The sequence below is a fragment of the Sapajus apella genome, unplaced genomic scaffold (genome assembly GCF_009761245.1).
Source record: "Sapajus apella isolate SASKATOON/1434 unplaced genomic scaffold, GSC_monkey_1.0 scaffold46, whole genome shotgun sequence".
Taxonomy (NCBI): Eukaryota; Metazoa; Chordata; class Mammalia; order Primates; family Cebidae; genus Sapajus; species Sapajus apella.
In genome coordinates, this window is record NW_022436986.1 from 1754945 (window position 1) to 1769399 (window position 14455).

Here is a 14455-nt window from a genome sequence, read left to right on the forward strand (position 1 = left end):
GAAACTGAATAGACTGCTGTGTTTGTTTTTACAATAAATATGTATTTAAAAAAATTTTTTTTGAGGCAGGGTCCATCACCCAAGCTGGAGTGCAGTGGCTTGATCTCAGTGCAACCTCAAATAATCCTCCCACCTCAGCATCCTGAGTAGCTAGGACCCCAGGTGTGTACCACTAGGCTAATTTTTGTATTTTTTGTACATACAGGGTTTTACCATGTTGCCCAGTCTGGTCAGCTGGTCTCAAACTCTTGAGCTCAAGTGATCCACTCGCTTTGGCCTTCCAAAGTGCTGGGATTACAGGCATAAGCCACTGCGCCTGGCCAACAATCAGTGTGTAATTTTTAAAAACTAAAAAGAGGGCTGGGCGCAGTGGCTCATGCCTGTAATCCCAGCACTCTGGGAAGCCCACCTTGGCTTATGTGCAATTGAGAGCAGGAGTCTTTTCTTGACAAGAATTCCTTATAGTAGGCTTCGTTCATTTGTCTTGGGAAAAAAAGCACCAATCTAGCTTGTATATAAGTAATCCCATGCATATTGCCTTCAGGGAAGATGGAAAATGTACTACACATTCAATACCCCTTATCTAAAATGCTTGGGACAAGAAGTGTTTAGGAATTTGGATTTTTTTTTTTCAGATTTTAGAATATTTGTGTTATATACTGGTTGAGCATCCCAAATCTGAAAATCCAAAATGTTCCAGTGAGCACTTCCTTTGAGCGTAAAATCTGCACTCAGAAAGTTTCCATTTTGATAGCATTACAGATTTCGGATTTTAGTCAAGAAAAGACTCCTGCTCTGAATTGCACATAAGCAGTTTAGGAGGAACTCCCCTATTTTCCTTTCTCAAATGGCCATCCTTCCTGGCAATGTATTGAGAACTCTGAAAAAGTATATAATCTGAGGCTACAATTAATTCACCTCAACTGAAGGAATAGTCTTATCAAACTCTTCAATATTTTATCTCATTTCAGTATCTAGGTGAAACATGAATACAGGTGGCACATGCCTGTATTCCCAGCTACTTGGGAAGACTGAGGAGGGAAAATCCCTTGAACCTGCGGGCAGAGGTTGCAGTGAGCCGAAATTGCGCCACTGTACCTAAGCCTGGGTGACAAAGTGAGACCCTGTCTCAAAAAACAAAAACAAAATGCACAGAATTCTGAGCCTGACACACAGTGGGGATGACTTGGAAGACAAGCCTGCAGTAACTGATAGTCATTAATCAGAATAAAGGCCTGAGGGCAAAAAAAATAAACTACAAGCAAAGACTGTTGCCAATGGTTTAGTTCCACTGTGACTTTCCAAGGCCTTCTCCACTTGCAGATATATTTCTCTGAGGATGTCATAGTTGAATGGGTGAAGTTAAAATGGAAATAGCTTTCTTCAGATGCAGAGTACAGACTCAAGCTAGGCAGCTTGGGTTGAAATCTGGTGTACTAATCTGTGATCTTGGGTAAATATTTAATCTATGCCTCAGATTCCTCACTGATAAAACTGGAATAATGCAGTCCCTACTTCAAAGGGTGTTGTGACTACCCAGTTAAGAGGACATTCTTCTTCCAGTTCTTCTATACCCCCTTCCCCACTTTCTTTTTCTTTACAACACAAGTGATCAGTTAACAATATCTTTATTGTCTTGTCTCTCCCCACTCACAGAAAGCAAGCTCCGTAAGAGCAAAGACTTCTGTCTGTTTTGCTCAATGCAGTGTCCCCCAATACCTAGAACATTGCTCTGTATGTAGTAGCTACTCAAATGTTTGCTACCTAGAAATTATGGAACGAATGTAAAAATAATGCTGGAGGGCGATTTAATAATTAACATCAGAGCTGAAATCAGATTATTCCAGCACTCTAGACTGTAAACCAATACATAACAGGAGAGAAACTTTAAGCTGGAGAACAACAGATCAAGCCAAGGACTGGGACTGGCCACCAACTCCAAGGCTGTAAAGGGGATGTCCAACAAATACATTGGCCTCATACTCCTTGCCTAAACATGGTTCCATCCCCAGTCACACATGGATTAATTAAAAGTGAGGAAATTTATAAGAAAAATCATCTTTTCTTCCCCAATCTGAGAAATACACCATGTCTGAAAGGTAAGGAAAGACAACAAGCAACGAATCAACAAGTTTCAATGTGCTCAGAATACTTAAGCAAGTATTTTATATGACTTGCATTTGATATAGAAGATCTGGTCTAGCCCTAGCACTGTGGGTTACCCCTGAACAAGTAATTTCTCCCCTGGTGGTCACAGCTCCGAAGTTAATTTTTTTAAAAAGCAGGATGGGGACAGGCACGGTGGCTCATGCCTGTAATCCCAGCACTTTGGGAGGCCAAGGCGGACAGATCACCTGAGGTCAGGAGTTTGAGACCAGCCTGACTAACATGGAGAAACCCCATCTCTACGAAAAATACAAAATTAGCCAGGTGTGGTCCACATGCCTATAATCCCAGCTAGTTGGGAGACTGAGGCAGGAGAATTGCTTGAACCCGGAAGGCGGAGGTTGCGGTGAGCTGAGATCGCCAACATTGCACCCCAGCCTGGGCAACAAGAGCGAAACTCCATCTCAAAAACAAATAAATAAATAAAAAGGAGGTTGGCCTAAACGTGCTCTATGATCCCTTTAATTCTGAGTGAGACTATATGAGGAGGTGGGGAAGGAAGAGTGATTAAGTGTGCAGCAGGCAACAGGTTCGCTTTAGTCTTTGCAGAACCAATACCCACATGTTATAGAAAGAAGTCAGGGAGCTGTTGTAAATGTAGACATCTGATTTTTAAATATGATATCCACCCAATCTCCTCCCCAGAATGACGTCTGAGGATCCTGTTGAAACTACAATCTGGCTAGGTGTGGTGGCTCACGCCTGTAATCTGAACACTTACCCGAGTTGGGCAGATCACTTGAGGCCAGGAGTTCGAGGCCAGCCTGGCCAACATGGTGAAACCCCATTCCTACTAAAAATACAAAAATTAGGTGGGAATGGTGGTGAGCACCTGTAGTCCCAGCTACTTGGGAGGCTGAGGCACAACAATCACTTGAACCCAGAGGCAAACGCTGCAGTGAGTCGAGATCTCACCACTGCAATCCAGCCTCGGCAACAGAGGGAGACTGTCTCAAAATACATAAACAAACAAACAAATAAAAATACAAAAAATTTGCTGGGCATGGTGGCACACGCCTATAATCCCAGCTACTCAGGAGGCTGAGGCATAAGAATCGTTTGAACCTGGGAGGCAGAGGTTGTAGTGTGCCAAACTTGCGCCACTGCACTCCAGCCTGAGCAACAAAAGGAAACTCAGTCTCCCCACCCCACCCCCCACAAAAAAGAAAGGCTATAGTCTGTAAGTTTTCTTTTATCCACTGCACTTACTATAAAATGCTATATTAGAATCTTTATCTGTTTTGTATCTGGCTGTATTCCCTAAATTCCTAGACACATAGTTACCAATCAAAAAGTATTATTTGCTGACTCAATGAGTTGAGTAAATTCTAAATACACAGTCAAGAGAGCCAAATCCAGTTTCTCCATTTCCACTTAGGAAATAATCAGTATATACATGGTAGATAAGAAGAAAGGTGAGTAGTTTCAGATAGTTCTTTAATCTGCTGATCTCCTGTTCCTTAATAATCTCCCTTAAACTTCTCTTCCCTTTTTTCCCCTGTATTTCTGGAAAAATCTCATGTCTCTAAAGCACAAAATCAGCTATAGAAAGATTAATAAATTAGGGAGAAAAAAAAAACATTTTAAGGGGAGATAGGAAGTACCTGGCAAAGTTAGACAGAAAGCTTATCGTTAGAATCCAAGGTCTGGAGACAACCCGGAGGGCAGTTTGGCTTCTATACCATAAAGGAACAAACGGATAGTAGCATAATACACTTAGCAAAAGAAAAAAAATTTAACCCAAAAGCACCTTCATAATTATGAACGACAATCACTTGTAACAGTAACCTAAAATGATTTTGCCTTCTCCCTCTATCATCACTCTTAATTTCAAATGCTCATTTCTAAAATCTGTGGTATACAAAATTTTACGTAGCCAACTACATGCATATTCTAGAAGTCTCTTTCAGTGGCTTGCCTTTGAAAGAAGTTAAAAGTGAAACTCATGCCTCTTGATTAGTACAATAATAAAGGAGACTCTGGAATGCTATAAGCTACCACTCTCTCTCTAAACAGAGTAAAATCAATCTGAGCAAAGCTCACAAAGACAGAGAGACCAACAAACAGAACAAAGTAAGCCATTTGGAAAATCCCAATGATCAACCAGCTTCTTGATCTAGCTCCAACACAATGAGAGAGGAGGATCTGATCAAAACAGCAGGAAAAAAAAAAACTGCTTAGATTGGCCTGCACTGGAAACTACCAAGGGAGTGACAGATTCCTACATATAACACACAGGAAATGGGAGGAAAGCCACTGGAAACTGATGGTGAAAAAGACTAAATTTAAGTCCATCCAGATTGGCAGCCAGATGTTCCAAACGCCGAGCCCACAGAAATATTTACTGCAAGGGCTGGGCCATCAAGGGTACTGATGAGTATTGGAAAGTCCCTAGAGACCAGGTTTCTTTAGAGATAAAAAGAACAAAAGCAAAAAACACCACAATGAAACGACCACCAATAGTCTGGACAGAATTTAAAATATATAGATACCAGGTCCAAAGTGGACTTCTTATGTAGGAACCAGACAAATTTAATTGACAATTCCTAACTTTTAAATTGGCCTTTGTAAACAGAGCAAAAAAAATCTTCCTGAAGGTAAAGTATAAGAAGAAAACATAATTTAATGCAATTAATGCCAAAAGTGAACCAAAATGTAATGTCCAAGATATTTCCAACATGTGTTGCTGAGCTAGCTATCAACTTTTGAAACACACGTTTATATATTAAGATAATCCATCCAGGCTGTGCAGAAGAGGAAGCACCATGACAAGGACAGAGGCATAGGTAGGAAAGCAGAGTGTTGATCAAATGTCCAACCCACCTCAGGTTGAGGAATTATCTCTAGGTTTTCTGGAGCAGTCTAATAATTTGACACACAAACCAGCAAGGTCCTCTGCATCTCAACATTGTGTCCCCCAAATTACACTTTTCTTGCCCTAAGCCCAGAGTTATACAAGATAATCCAGCAATGTAAGGGTGGCATGCATTTTCACCATGGTAGATATCAACACGAACCTCACCTTGTCACTGTCATCATGACAAATGTGGTCGTGATGGATGGACTGGCACTGAAAAGAAGCACCAACACTACCTACAAGAAAAAGGGAGGAAAAGTTAAGATGACACTTTTACTTTTAAGGAATTTAAAATGTAAATTCCTTACATTTAAACTGCTTTACCAATTAAAAGTGCTTTTATATCCATGATCTCATCTAATCCTCAACAATACTCGTAAGTAGACAGAGTGGGGATTATTATTCATGCATTTTAATAGAAGAAAACAAAACATAGAGAGGCTGACCCACACAAAGTAGTAGTTAGAGAGTGGCAGGTCTAAACTCCGATATTCAAACCCCTAAATCCCCTTCCTTCTACTAGACTGAGTGGTCTGCTTTCAAAGTAAGAGCAAGTAAGTCTTGATCTGTCACCCAAGCTGGGAGTTCAAAGGCATGATCTCGGCTCACTACAACCTCTACCTCTTGGAGTAGCTGGTATTACAGGCGCCTGCCACCACATCCAGCAAATTTTTTTTTTTTTTAGTAGAGATGGGGTTTCGCCATGTTGGCCAGGCTGGTCTCGAACTCTTGACCTCAGGTGATTCACCCGCCTTGGCCTCCCAAAGTGCTGGGATTACAGGTGTGAGCCACTGCGCCAAGCCAGGATACTTTTAAAGTATGTCAATCTCCACATACTTTGTGGAGAATAGACTGGGAACGAGGTGAAGTTCACAGGGAAAGAGTGGAATTAAGGAGACCAGGAACTAAGGATACTCCACAAAGTATGTGGACAATGACATACTTTAAAAGTATCCTTTCATAACCTTCAAAAGGATAATTTCAAGAATTATCCTTTTAAAGGTTAAGACAGATCATGTCATCACTCCTCTGAAAACCTTCGTTTCTTCTTTCACTTAAAAATCCAAAGTCTTTACTTGGTCTACTACTTTGTATGACTACTCTGTACCTTTCCGATTATACTTCCTGCCACTTCTCCTTTCCTAATAGGAAACTAAAACACAGTAAACACACATAGCAAATTATCATATTAGTATGTAATATACTTAAAATATCACCAAATAATACCCTTACAGATTGAGCATTTCTAATCTGAAAATTCAAACTCTGGAACTTTTTGGTTCTGACATGCTGTCACCAAGTATAAAATTCCAAACCTGACCTCCTATAACAGATCACAGCCAAAGCTTTGTTTCATGCACAACATTATTTAAAATATATATATATATATATATGTTTTGAGACGAAGTTTCGCTGTTGTTGCCCAGCTGGAGTGCAATGGCACTGTGATCTCAGCTCACTGTAACCTCTGCCTCCCAAGTGCAATCAATTCTCCTGCCTCAGTCTCCAGGGTAGCTGGGATTACAGGCATGTGCCACCACATCCAGCTAATTTCTGTTTTTAGTAGAGACAGGGTTTCTCCATGTTGGTCAGGCTGGTCTTGAACTCCTGACCTCAGGTGATCCACCCGCCTCAGCCTCCCAAGGTGCTGGGATTACAGGTGTGAGCCACTGCGCCCAGCCTATTTAAAATAGGATATAAAATTACCTTTAGGCTATGTGCATATGGTATATATGAAACATAAATCGTTTCATGTTTAGACTTGGATCCCATTCCCAAAGTATTATCTACGTATATGCAAATATACCAAAATACGAAAAAATTCAAAATCCAAAACATTTCTGTTCCTGAGCATTTTGAATAAGAGATACTCAACCTGTAACAAGTCTTTGTGTGTAGTGACGAGGCCTTTGCAATGGCCAGGTCCATTCAGAAGTTACATTTCCCTTTGTTGGCATTACAGCATGCTTTTCAAAATGTTTTATCCAGAATACCTAATATGTGGCCAGGCGCAGTGGTTCACGACTGTAATCCCAGCACTTCGGGAGGCCAAGGTGCGCTGACCACTTGAGTTCAGGAGTTGGAGACCAGCCTGGCCAACATGATAAAACCCCATCTCTACCAAAAACTACAAAACTTAGCCAGGACTGGTGGTGCACGACTGTAGTCCCAGCTACTCAGGAGGCTGGGGTGGGATAATCACTTGAACCCAGGAGGTGGAAGTTGCAGCTGAGCCAGGACTGAACCATTGCACTCTAGTCTGGCGACAAGAATGAGACTCCATCTCCAAAATAAAATAAAATAAAATAAAATAAAAGGCTACATTTTTGTTGATTCTATACTAACAGTGACAGGTAGATTTCTTTTTTAGAAATCTAGCCCCAGGAACCTTGCCTGTACTTTTTTAAGTAATTGTCAATGCAGTGACTGTCCAAAAGAGACACACAGTAAAGTCTAATTTTTTGGTTCTCCCATTTACTGTTCTTTCAGAACCCTTTCCCTTTCAGGCTAGCAAAACTAATTTTTAGGTGTCTTAGTTTATAGAGAACATTAAAATATGTTAAGCCTTAACCAATACTTGCTCCAGAAGTAGCTCAATTCTGAAATCTGATCTCTCTGGGTCTTAACAGCATCACTGGCAGGCTAGCTGCATTACAACTGCTACTGGAATACCAGGGTTTATGGCATGGCCGCAAATAAATGTGCTGAGGATTCTGAGTCTGCTCCAAAGATTCAAGCATCACCCAATTGGAAAAACCCAGCTTTACTTAACTCATCTATTCTCAATGTTTTAAACTTTTAGATTTTTCTACATGAACTTACAACAGAACAGACTGCATTGTTTTTTAGAAATCTTACTTAAAACTTACAGGACAAATTACTGGCTCTATTAGACAGTACAATTTAAGATACTATTACTGTTGGGAAGATGTTAACTAACATGAGGCAAAAGACTGTGAGGATCATCTGCTTATTTACTATTACAGTAAGTGCTTATTGATAGTTCCAGATATGTAGAGCAGAAAATTCTATGTCAGAATCGGATTTGTTTTGTTTTTAGACAACCTTAGTGAGACATAATTTAAATGTTACACAATTCATCTATTATTTGAAGTATACAATTCAATTTTTTTTTCAGTGTATTCACAAAGCTATGCAATCATCATCACAATTTTAGGACATTTTCACCACCCACATTTATCTATTCCCTGAACCACTGACAACCACTACTTCAATTTCTATGTATTTGCCTATTCGGGACATTTCATATTAACAAAATCATAAAATATGTGGTCTTTGTAATCAGGTTCATTCACCTACCATAATGTTTGCAAGGTTCATCCACATTGAAGCGTGTACCAATTCACTACTTCAATTTCTGTGTATCTGCCTATTCTGGACATTTCATATAAACAAAATCATAAAACGTGGTCTTTGCAATCGGATTCATTCACCTACCAGAATGTTTGCAAGGTTCATCCACATTGAAGTGTGTACCAATTCATTCCTTTCTATGACTAAATAATATTCCAGTATATGGATATAACACATTTTGTTTCACTTTGGGATATTATGACTAATGCTGTTTTGACATCCATTTACAAGTTTTTGTGTGAACGTTTATCTTCATTCTTCTTGCTGGGTCATTCGATCTCTTTATTCAACTTTTTGAAATGCCAAACTGTTTTCCAAACTGACTGAATCATTTAAAATTCTACCAGCAATATATTACAGTTTCTCTGGCATTTTTTGAGTAGAATGAACTTTGGAGTCAGACTTCAATACAATTCAGGAATTTACAGACTATGTGAACTTAGGCAAGTCACTTAACAAATTATATGCCTTCCTCCTCTAAAAAATAAGAATAACATTATCTATCTACTTACATATAGTTAATTCATAGATCTGTTCTGAGAGATATTAAAGTTAGATGTATGAAAAAGCTCACAGCACAGTGCCTGGCACACAGCAATTCAAGAAATGGTACTATAATGAACACTTCTATTCACATCAAGGCTGTGATTTGCCTGTGAGACATTCCCTAAATCCTTAATTTTTTTTTTTTTGCTAGAACTGTTTCATCACCTTCTATTCCCTTTTTTTTGAAACAGAGTTTTGCTCTTGTTGCCCAAGCTGAAGTGCAATGGCACAATAATGGCTCGCTGCAACCTCCGCCTCCCAGGATCAAGCAATTCTCCCGACCCAGCCTCCCCAGTAGCTGGGATTACAGGCATGCACCACCACGCCTGGCTAATTTTGTATTTTAAGTAGAGACAGGGTTTCTCCATGTTGGTCAGGCTGGTCTCAAACTCCTGACTTCAGGTGACCCGCCTGCCTCGGTCTCCCAAAGTGCTGGGATTACAGGTGTGAGCCACTGCACCCAGCCATATCACCTTCATTTTTTGAGGGGGAAGAGGAGGTGGTTACACATCTGTCTCTCCAGCCAGGAGAGAGGTCAGGTTTGACACTGAGTCTTACTCTGTAACCCAGGCTGGAATGCAGTGGCACAATCACAGCCGACTGCAACCTTAACCTCCTGGGCTCAATCAATCTTCCAGCCTTAGCCTCTTGAGTAGCTGGGACTACAAGTGTGTGCTACCAGGCTCAGCTAATTTTTTATTTTTTGCAGAGATGGGGTCTCCCTATGTTGCCCAGGCTGGTCTCCAACTCCTGGGCTCAAGAGATCATCCCGTCGTTTCCCAAAGTGCTGGGATTACAGGTGTGAGCCACCGTGTCCAGCCAAAGGTGTTGCTTTTTATCAGACCTTCAAATTAATTCAGTCAAATTGTAGATCCAATACTCTAAAACAAGCTTGTCCAACCTACGGCCACGGGCCGCATTAGGCCCAGCAAGGCTTTGAATGCAGCCCAACACAAATTCGTAAACTTTCTTAAAACATTGGGAGACTTTTTTTTTTGCGATTTTTTTTTTTTTTTTTAACTTATCAGCTATCGTTAGCGTTAGCATGTTTTATGTGTGCCCCAAGACAATTCTTCTTCCAATGTGGCCCAGGGAAGCCAAATGATTGGACAACCCTGCCCTAAAATATTCAAGATTCCTCCCTCCATACCTCATCCCAACACACACTTACAAGCAGCAAGAGTTTCAGTACATTCAGTGTTTTTGTCTGCAATAGCAAAGCTTTCACAGTGCTGAATGAAAGACCTAGATAGGTTAGCACTCTCAGGCACTTACTTATACGAAGCTAAAGAGGGAGTGGGATGACAATGCTATTTCTAACTGGAAGAAATAATCTCCCTCTCACCTAGCTTAAGAGGTAAGAGACTTAACATCTTCCCCTGCTTGGAAAAAGATGTCCTCTCTCCTCTCACTGCCTTAAAGAGCCAGAGGCCTAAAGAAGGCAAACAATACATGGGGCAAAAAATTTTACAACATGGACATTAGAGCTTAAGAACTATTATCCGAGATTTCTCTCAGCCTGGAGTACTGCTACACACACAGTTATATTAAGTACTCTCTACTCTCACGAACTAGAAAAGGTTAAAATAAGCCTCAGGGGCCATCTCATATTATCTTACTTCAAATCTATGCAGAACAGAGCTATGCATGAAAAGCAATGGGGGGGGGAAGGGAGGGGACTATAGAATTCAAATAAACAAGAAGTGATTTTTTGAAATAGAACACAAAAATTATATTCCAGCTAATTCTAACATCACAAGAAGTGATTTTTAAGAGAGAATATGAAAATTCTATTCAAGCCAATTCTAACAACATCACTGGCAAGGAAAACATTTTACTTCCTAATAGTATATTTAGGCCTAGCTGTGAGATGTGAAAAAGAAAAGGATTTTGCAGTAAGACAAGCTAGAGTCTTAATCCTTATCCTTCCATTCATGAGCTGTGAGACCTTAGATCTTGAACAAGTGACCCTCGTTTTTTTTCCTTACCTGCAAAGAGGTATGACACTTATGACACGAGGTTGTTGCGAAGCGTCTAAGATGTAAAGAACACAGCACCGTGACACAAAAAAAGGGTTAATAAGTGATTATTCTTTTATCAATAGAAAATAGCCAGGTACAGTGGCTCAGGTTTGTAATCCCAGCACTTTGGGAAGCTGAGGTGGGAGGATCCCTAGAGGTCAAGAGTGCAAGACTAGCCTGACCAACATGGCAAAACCCCATCTCTACTAAAAATACAAAAATTAGCCGGGCATGGTGGCACACACCTGTAGTCCCAGCTACCAGAGAATTGCTTGAACCTGGGAGGCGGTGGCTGTAGTGAGCTGAAACCATACCACTGCACTCCAGCCTAAGAGGCAGAGTGAGACTCTATCTCAAAAAACAACAACAACAACAACTTAAAAATGCTAACAGTACCAACCAATCTCCTTTCTCTTTTCTTTTTTTTCCTTTTTTTTTTTTTTTAAAAGATGAGGTTTCACCATGATGGCCAGACTGGTCTTGAACTCCCAACCTCAGGTGATCCACCCACCTCAGTCTCCCAAAGTGCTAGGATTACAGGTGTGAGCCACCGTGCCCGGCTACAATCTCCTTTCTCTAAATCACCACAAATTGTCTGGCGTAATTTGTAACTGAGAAAATTTTATTGGTATCCACTGATATCTATATACTAATTATTACACCGCCTGCCTTAAAGTTACTGACAGGGGTGGGGCACGGTGGTTCACACCTGTAATCCCAGCACTTTGGGAAGCCAAGGTGGACAGATCACTTAAGGTCAGGAGTTTGAGACCAGCCTGGTCAACATGGTGAAACCCTACCTCTACTAAAAACACAAAAATTAGCCCGGGGTAGTGGCATGTGTCTGTAGTCCCAGGCACTTGGGAGGCTGAAGCAGGAGAATCACAAACCCAGGAGGCAGAGGTTGCAATGAACTGAGATCACACCACTACACTAAAGCCTGGGCGACAGAGTGAGACTCTGTCTCAAAAAAAGAAAAAGTTGGCCAAGCACGGTGGCTCATGCCTATAATCCCAGCACGCTGGGAGGCTGAGATGGGCAGATCACCTGAGGTCAGTTCGAGACCAGCCTGCCCAACATGGCATAACCCCATCTCTACTAAAAATACAAAATTAGCTGGGCATGGTGGTGGGTGCCTGTATTCCCAGTTACTTGAGAGGTTGAGGCAGGAGAATTGCTTGAACCTGGGAGGCGGAGGTTTTGGTGAGCAGAGATTGTGCCATTGCACTCCAGCCTGGGCAACAAAGCAAAACTCTGTCTCCAAAAAAAAAAAAGAAAAGAAACCGTTACTGACATGGAAAAGCTACCAAAATATATTATTAAGTGGAAAAAAATACAAGTTGCAGAATAATAAATATACTGAGGCCCTGTTTATCCAAATATATAGAGACTGGAAACATACACAATCTGCTCACAGTAATTATCCTTGTAAAGGACAATAGGCCAGGCACAGTGGCTCATGCCTATAATCCCAGTACTTTGTGGGAGGCCAAGGCGGGCGGAACACGAAGTCAGGAGTTCGAGACCAGCCTGACCAACATGGTGAAACTCCATCTCTACTAAAAATTAAAAAAAAAAAAAAATTAGCCAGGCATGTAGTTAGCTGTAGTTTAAGCTACTCAGGAGGCTGAGGCAGGAGAACTGCTTGAAACTGAGAGGCAGAAGTTGCCGTGAGCCGAGATCGCACCACTGCACTCCAGCCTGGGTGACAGAGCAAGAGTGGGAGGGGAGGGGTGGGGAGGGGAGAGGAGGGGAAGGGGGGGAGAGAGAGAGAGAGAGAGGGAGGGAGGGAGGGACGGGAAGGAGGCAGGGGGGGAGGGAGGGATGGACAAAACTGTGGACACATTGATCTATTTTGTATTGTTTGCATCTTCTACAATATTAAGCACAATTTGCAAAATTAAAAATTAATAACAAAAGGAAAAAAGCATTGGTTGTGTAATTAAAATGAAAATTATTCATACAAGGAACTTACATAATCTCAGGTATGTTTTTAGACGGAGTTTCATTTTGCTGCCCAGGCTGGAGTGCAATGATGCAATCTCAGCTCACTGTAACCTCCACCTCCCAGGTTCAAGAGATTCTCCTGCCTCAGCCTCCCAGTTAGCTGGGACTACAGGCATGCACTACCATGCCTGACTAATTTTGTATTTTTAATAGAGATGGGGCTTCTCCATGTTGGTCAGGCTGGTCTCAAGCTCCTGACAGATGATCTGCCTGCCTCGGCCTCCCAGAGTGCCGGGATTACGGGTGTGAGCCACTCTGCCCAGCCTCAGATAAATTTTTAACCTTCCTATGCAACATTTTTCTCCCTCCACCAAGTGCCTCATGGTCTGACAGTCTTGAAAACTCCATGGGCGGGCACATTTTTTACTCCACCTGCAAACCAATCTAATATAGCCAAGGCTAAGTTGAGCATGGCTTCTTTAACCCCAATAGTGACTATGAAGTGGGAGAGTAAAGTACTGATAGGAAAAAGGGTGATAGAAGAAAAGATGAGAAAGAAAAAGCTCAACGGAAAAAGGACACCCTTTTCTACTTTGTAATGTACCGCTAAGGTTACAAAAAGGCCTTTGTCCAACCTGGCAGATACCTATCATGACCTCAACTATCTATTTATTTTTTCCTTTTTTTTTTGTATCAGGACAGAGATGGAGCAGACCTCAACTATTTATATGCAACACAAACGCTCTATGAATGTCAGCCAAGTGAAAGATAAAATTTACATAATTTCATTTCACAGGGTTTTTACCTGTTCCAGGACTAAATTACCAATTTTTTTTTTATTTGAGATGCAGTCTCACTCTGTCACCCAGGCTGAGGTACAGTGGCTTGATCTCAGGCTCACTGCAACCTCTGCCACCCTGGTTCAAGCAATTCTCCTGCCTCAGCCTCCCAAGTAGCTGGGATTACAGGCTCCTGCCACTGTGCCCAGATAAGTTTTGTGTTTTTAGTAGAGATGGGGTTTCACCATCTTAGCCAGGCTGGTCTTGAACTCCTGGCCTCTTGATGCACCTGCCTCAGTCTCCCAAAGTGATGGGATTTAAGGCATGAGCCACTGCACCCAGCCCAAATCTTTTAAAATACTGATTATATCACCTAAGATGGTTTCCAAAACTGTTTTTTTCCTCTCATTTTATTTCACCAAACACTACAAAAGGTTTAAGATGCATTCACATACATAATCCTCAATTAAAAATAACAACAGGCCAGGTTCGGTGGCCCAAGCCTGTAATCCCAGCACTTTGGGAGGCCAAGGTGTATGGATTACCTGAAGTCAGGAGTTCGAGCCAGTCTGACCAACGTGGAGAAACCCTGTCTCTACTAAAAATACAAAAAGTTAGCTGGGCATGGTGGCAGATGCCTGTAATTCCAGCTACTCGGTAGGCTGAGGTAGGAGAATTGCTTGAACTCAGGAGGTGGAGGTTGGAGTGAGCTGAGATTGCGCCATTGCACTCCAGCCTGGGCAACAAGAGCAAAACTCCATCTC

At 41.5% G+C, this 14455-nt stretch overlaps 1 protein-coding gene across 6 annotated transcripts in view; it reads right to left on the reverse strand.

Annotated features, from left to right (window-relative positions):
• The window catches only part of RNF38 (ring finger protein 38), a 133857-nt gene that overhangs the window by 73210 nt on the left and 46192 nt on the right, over positions 1-14455 (reverse strand). For all 6 annotated transcript variants that reach the window (XM_032240063.1, XM_032240062.1, XM_032240065.1 and 3 more), the window contains exon 2: positions 5189-5259. Coding sequence is in view for 1 of the 6 variants with exons in the window: in XM_032240074.1 (XP_032095965.1) it covers positions 5189-5205 (17 nt within the window). In the remaining 5 variants the exon portion in view is untranslated. The remainder of the gene's footprint in view (positions 1-5188; positions 5260-14455) is intronic.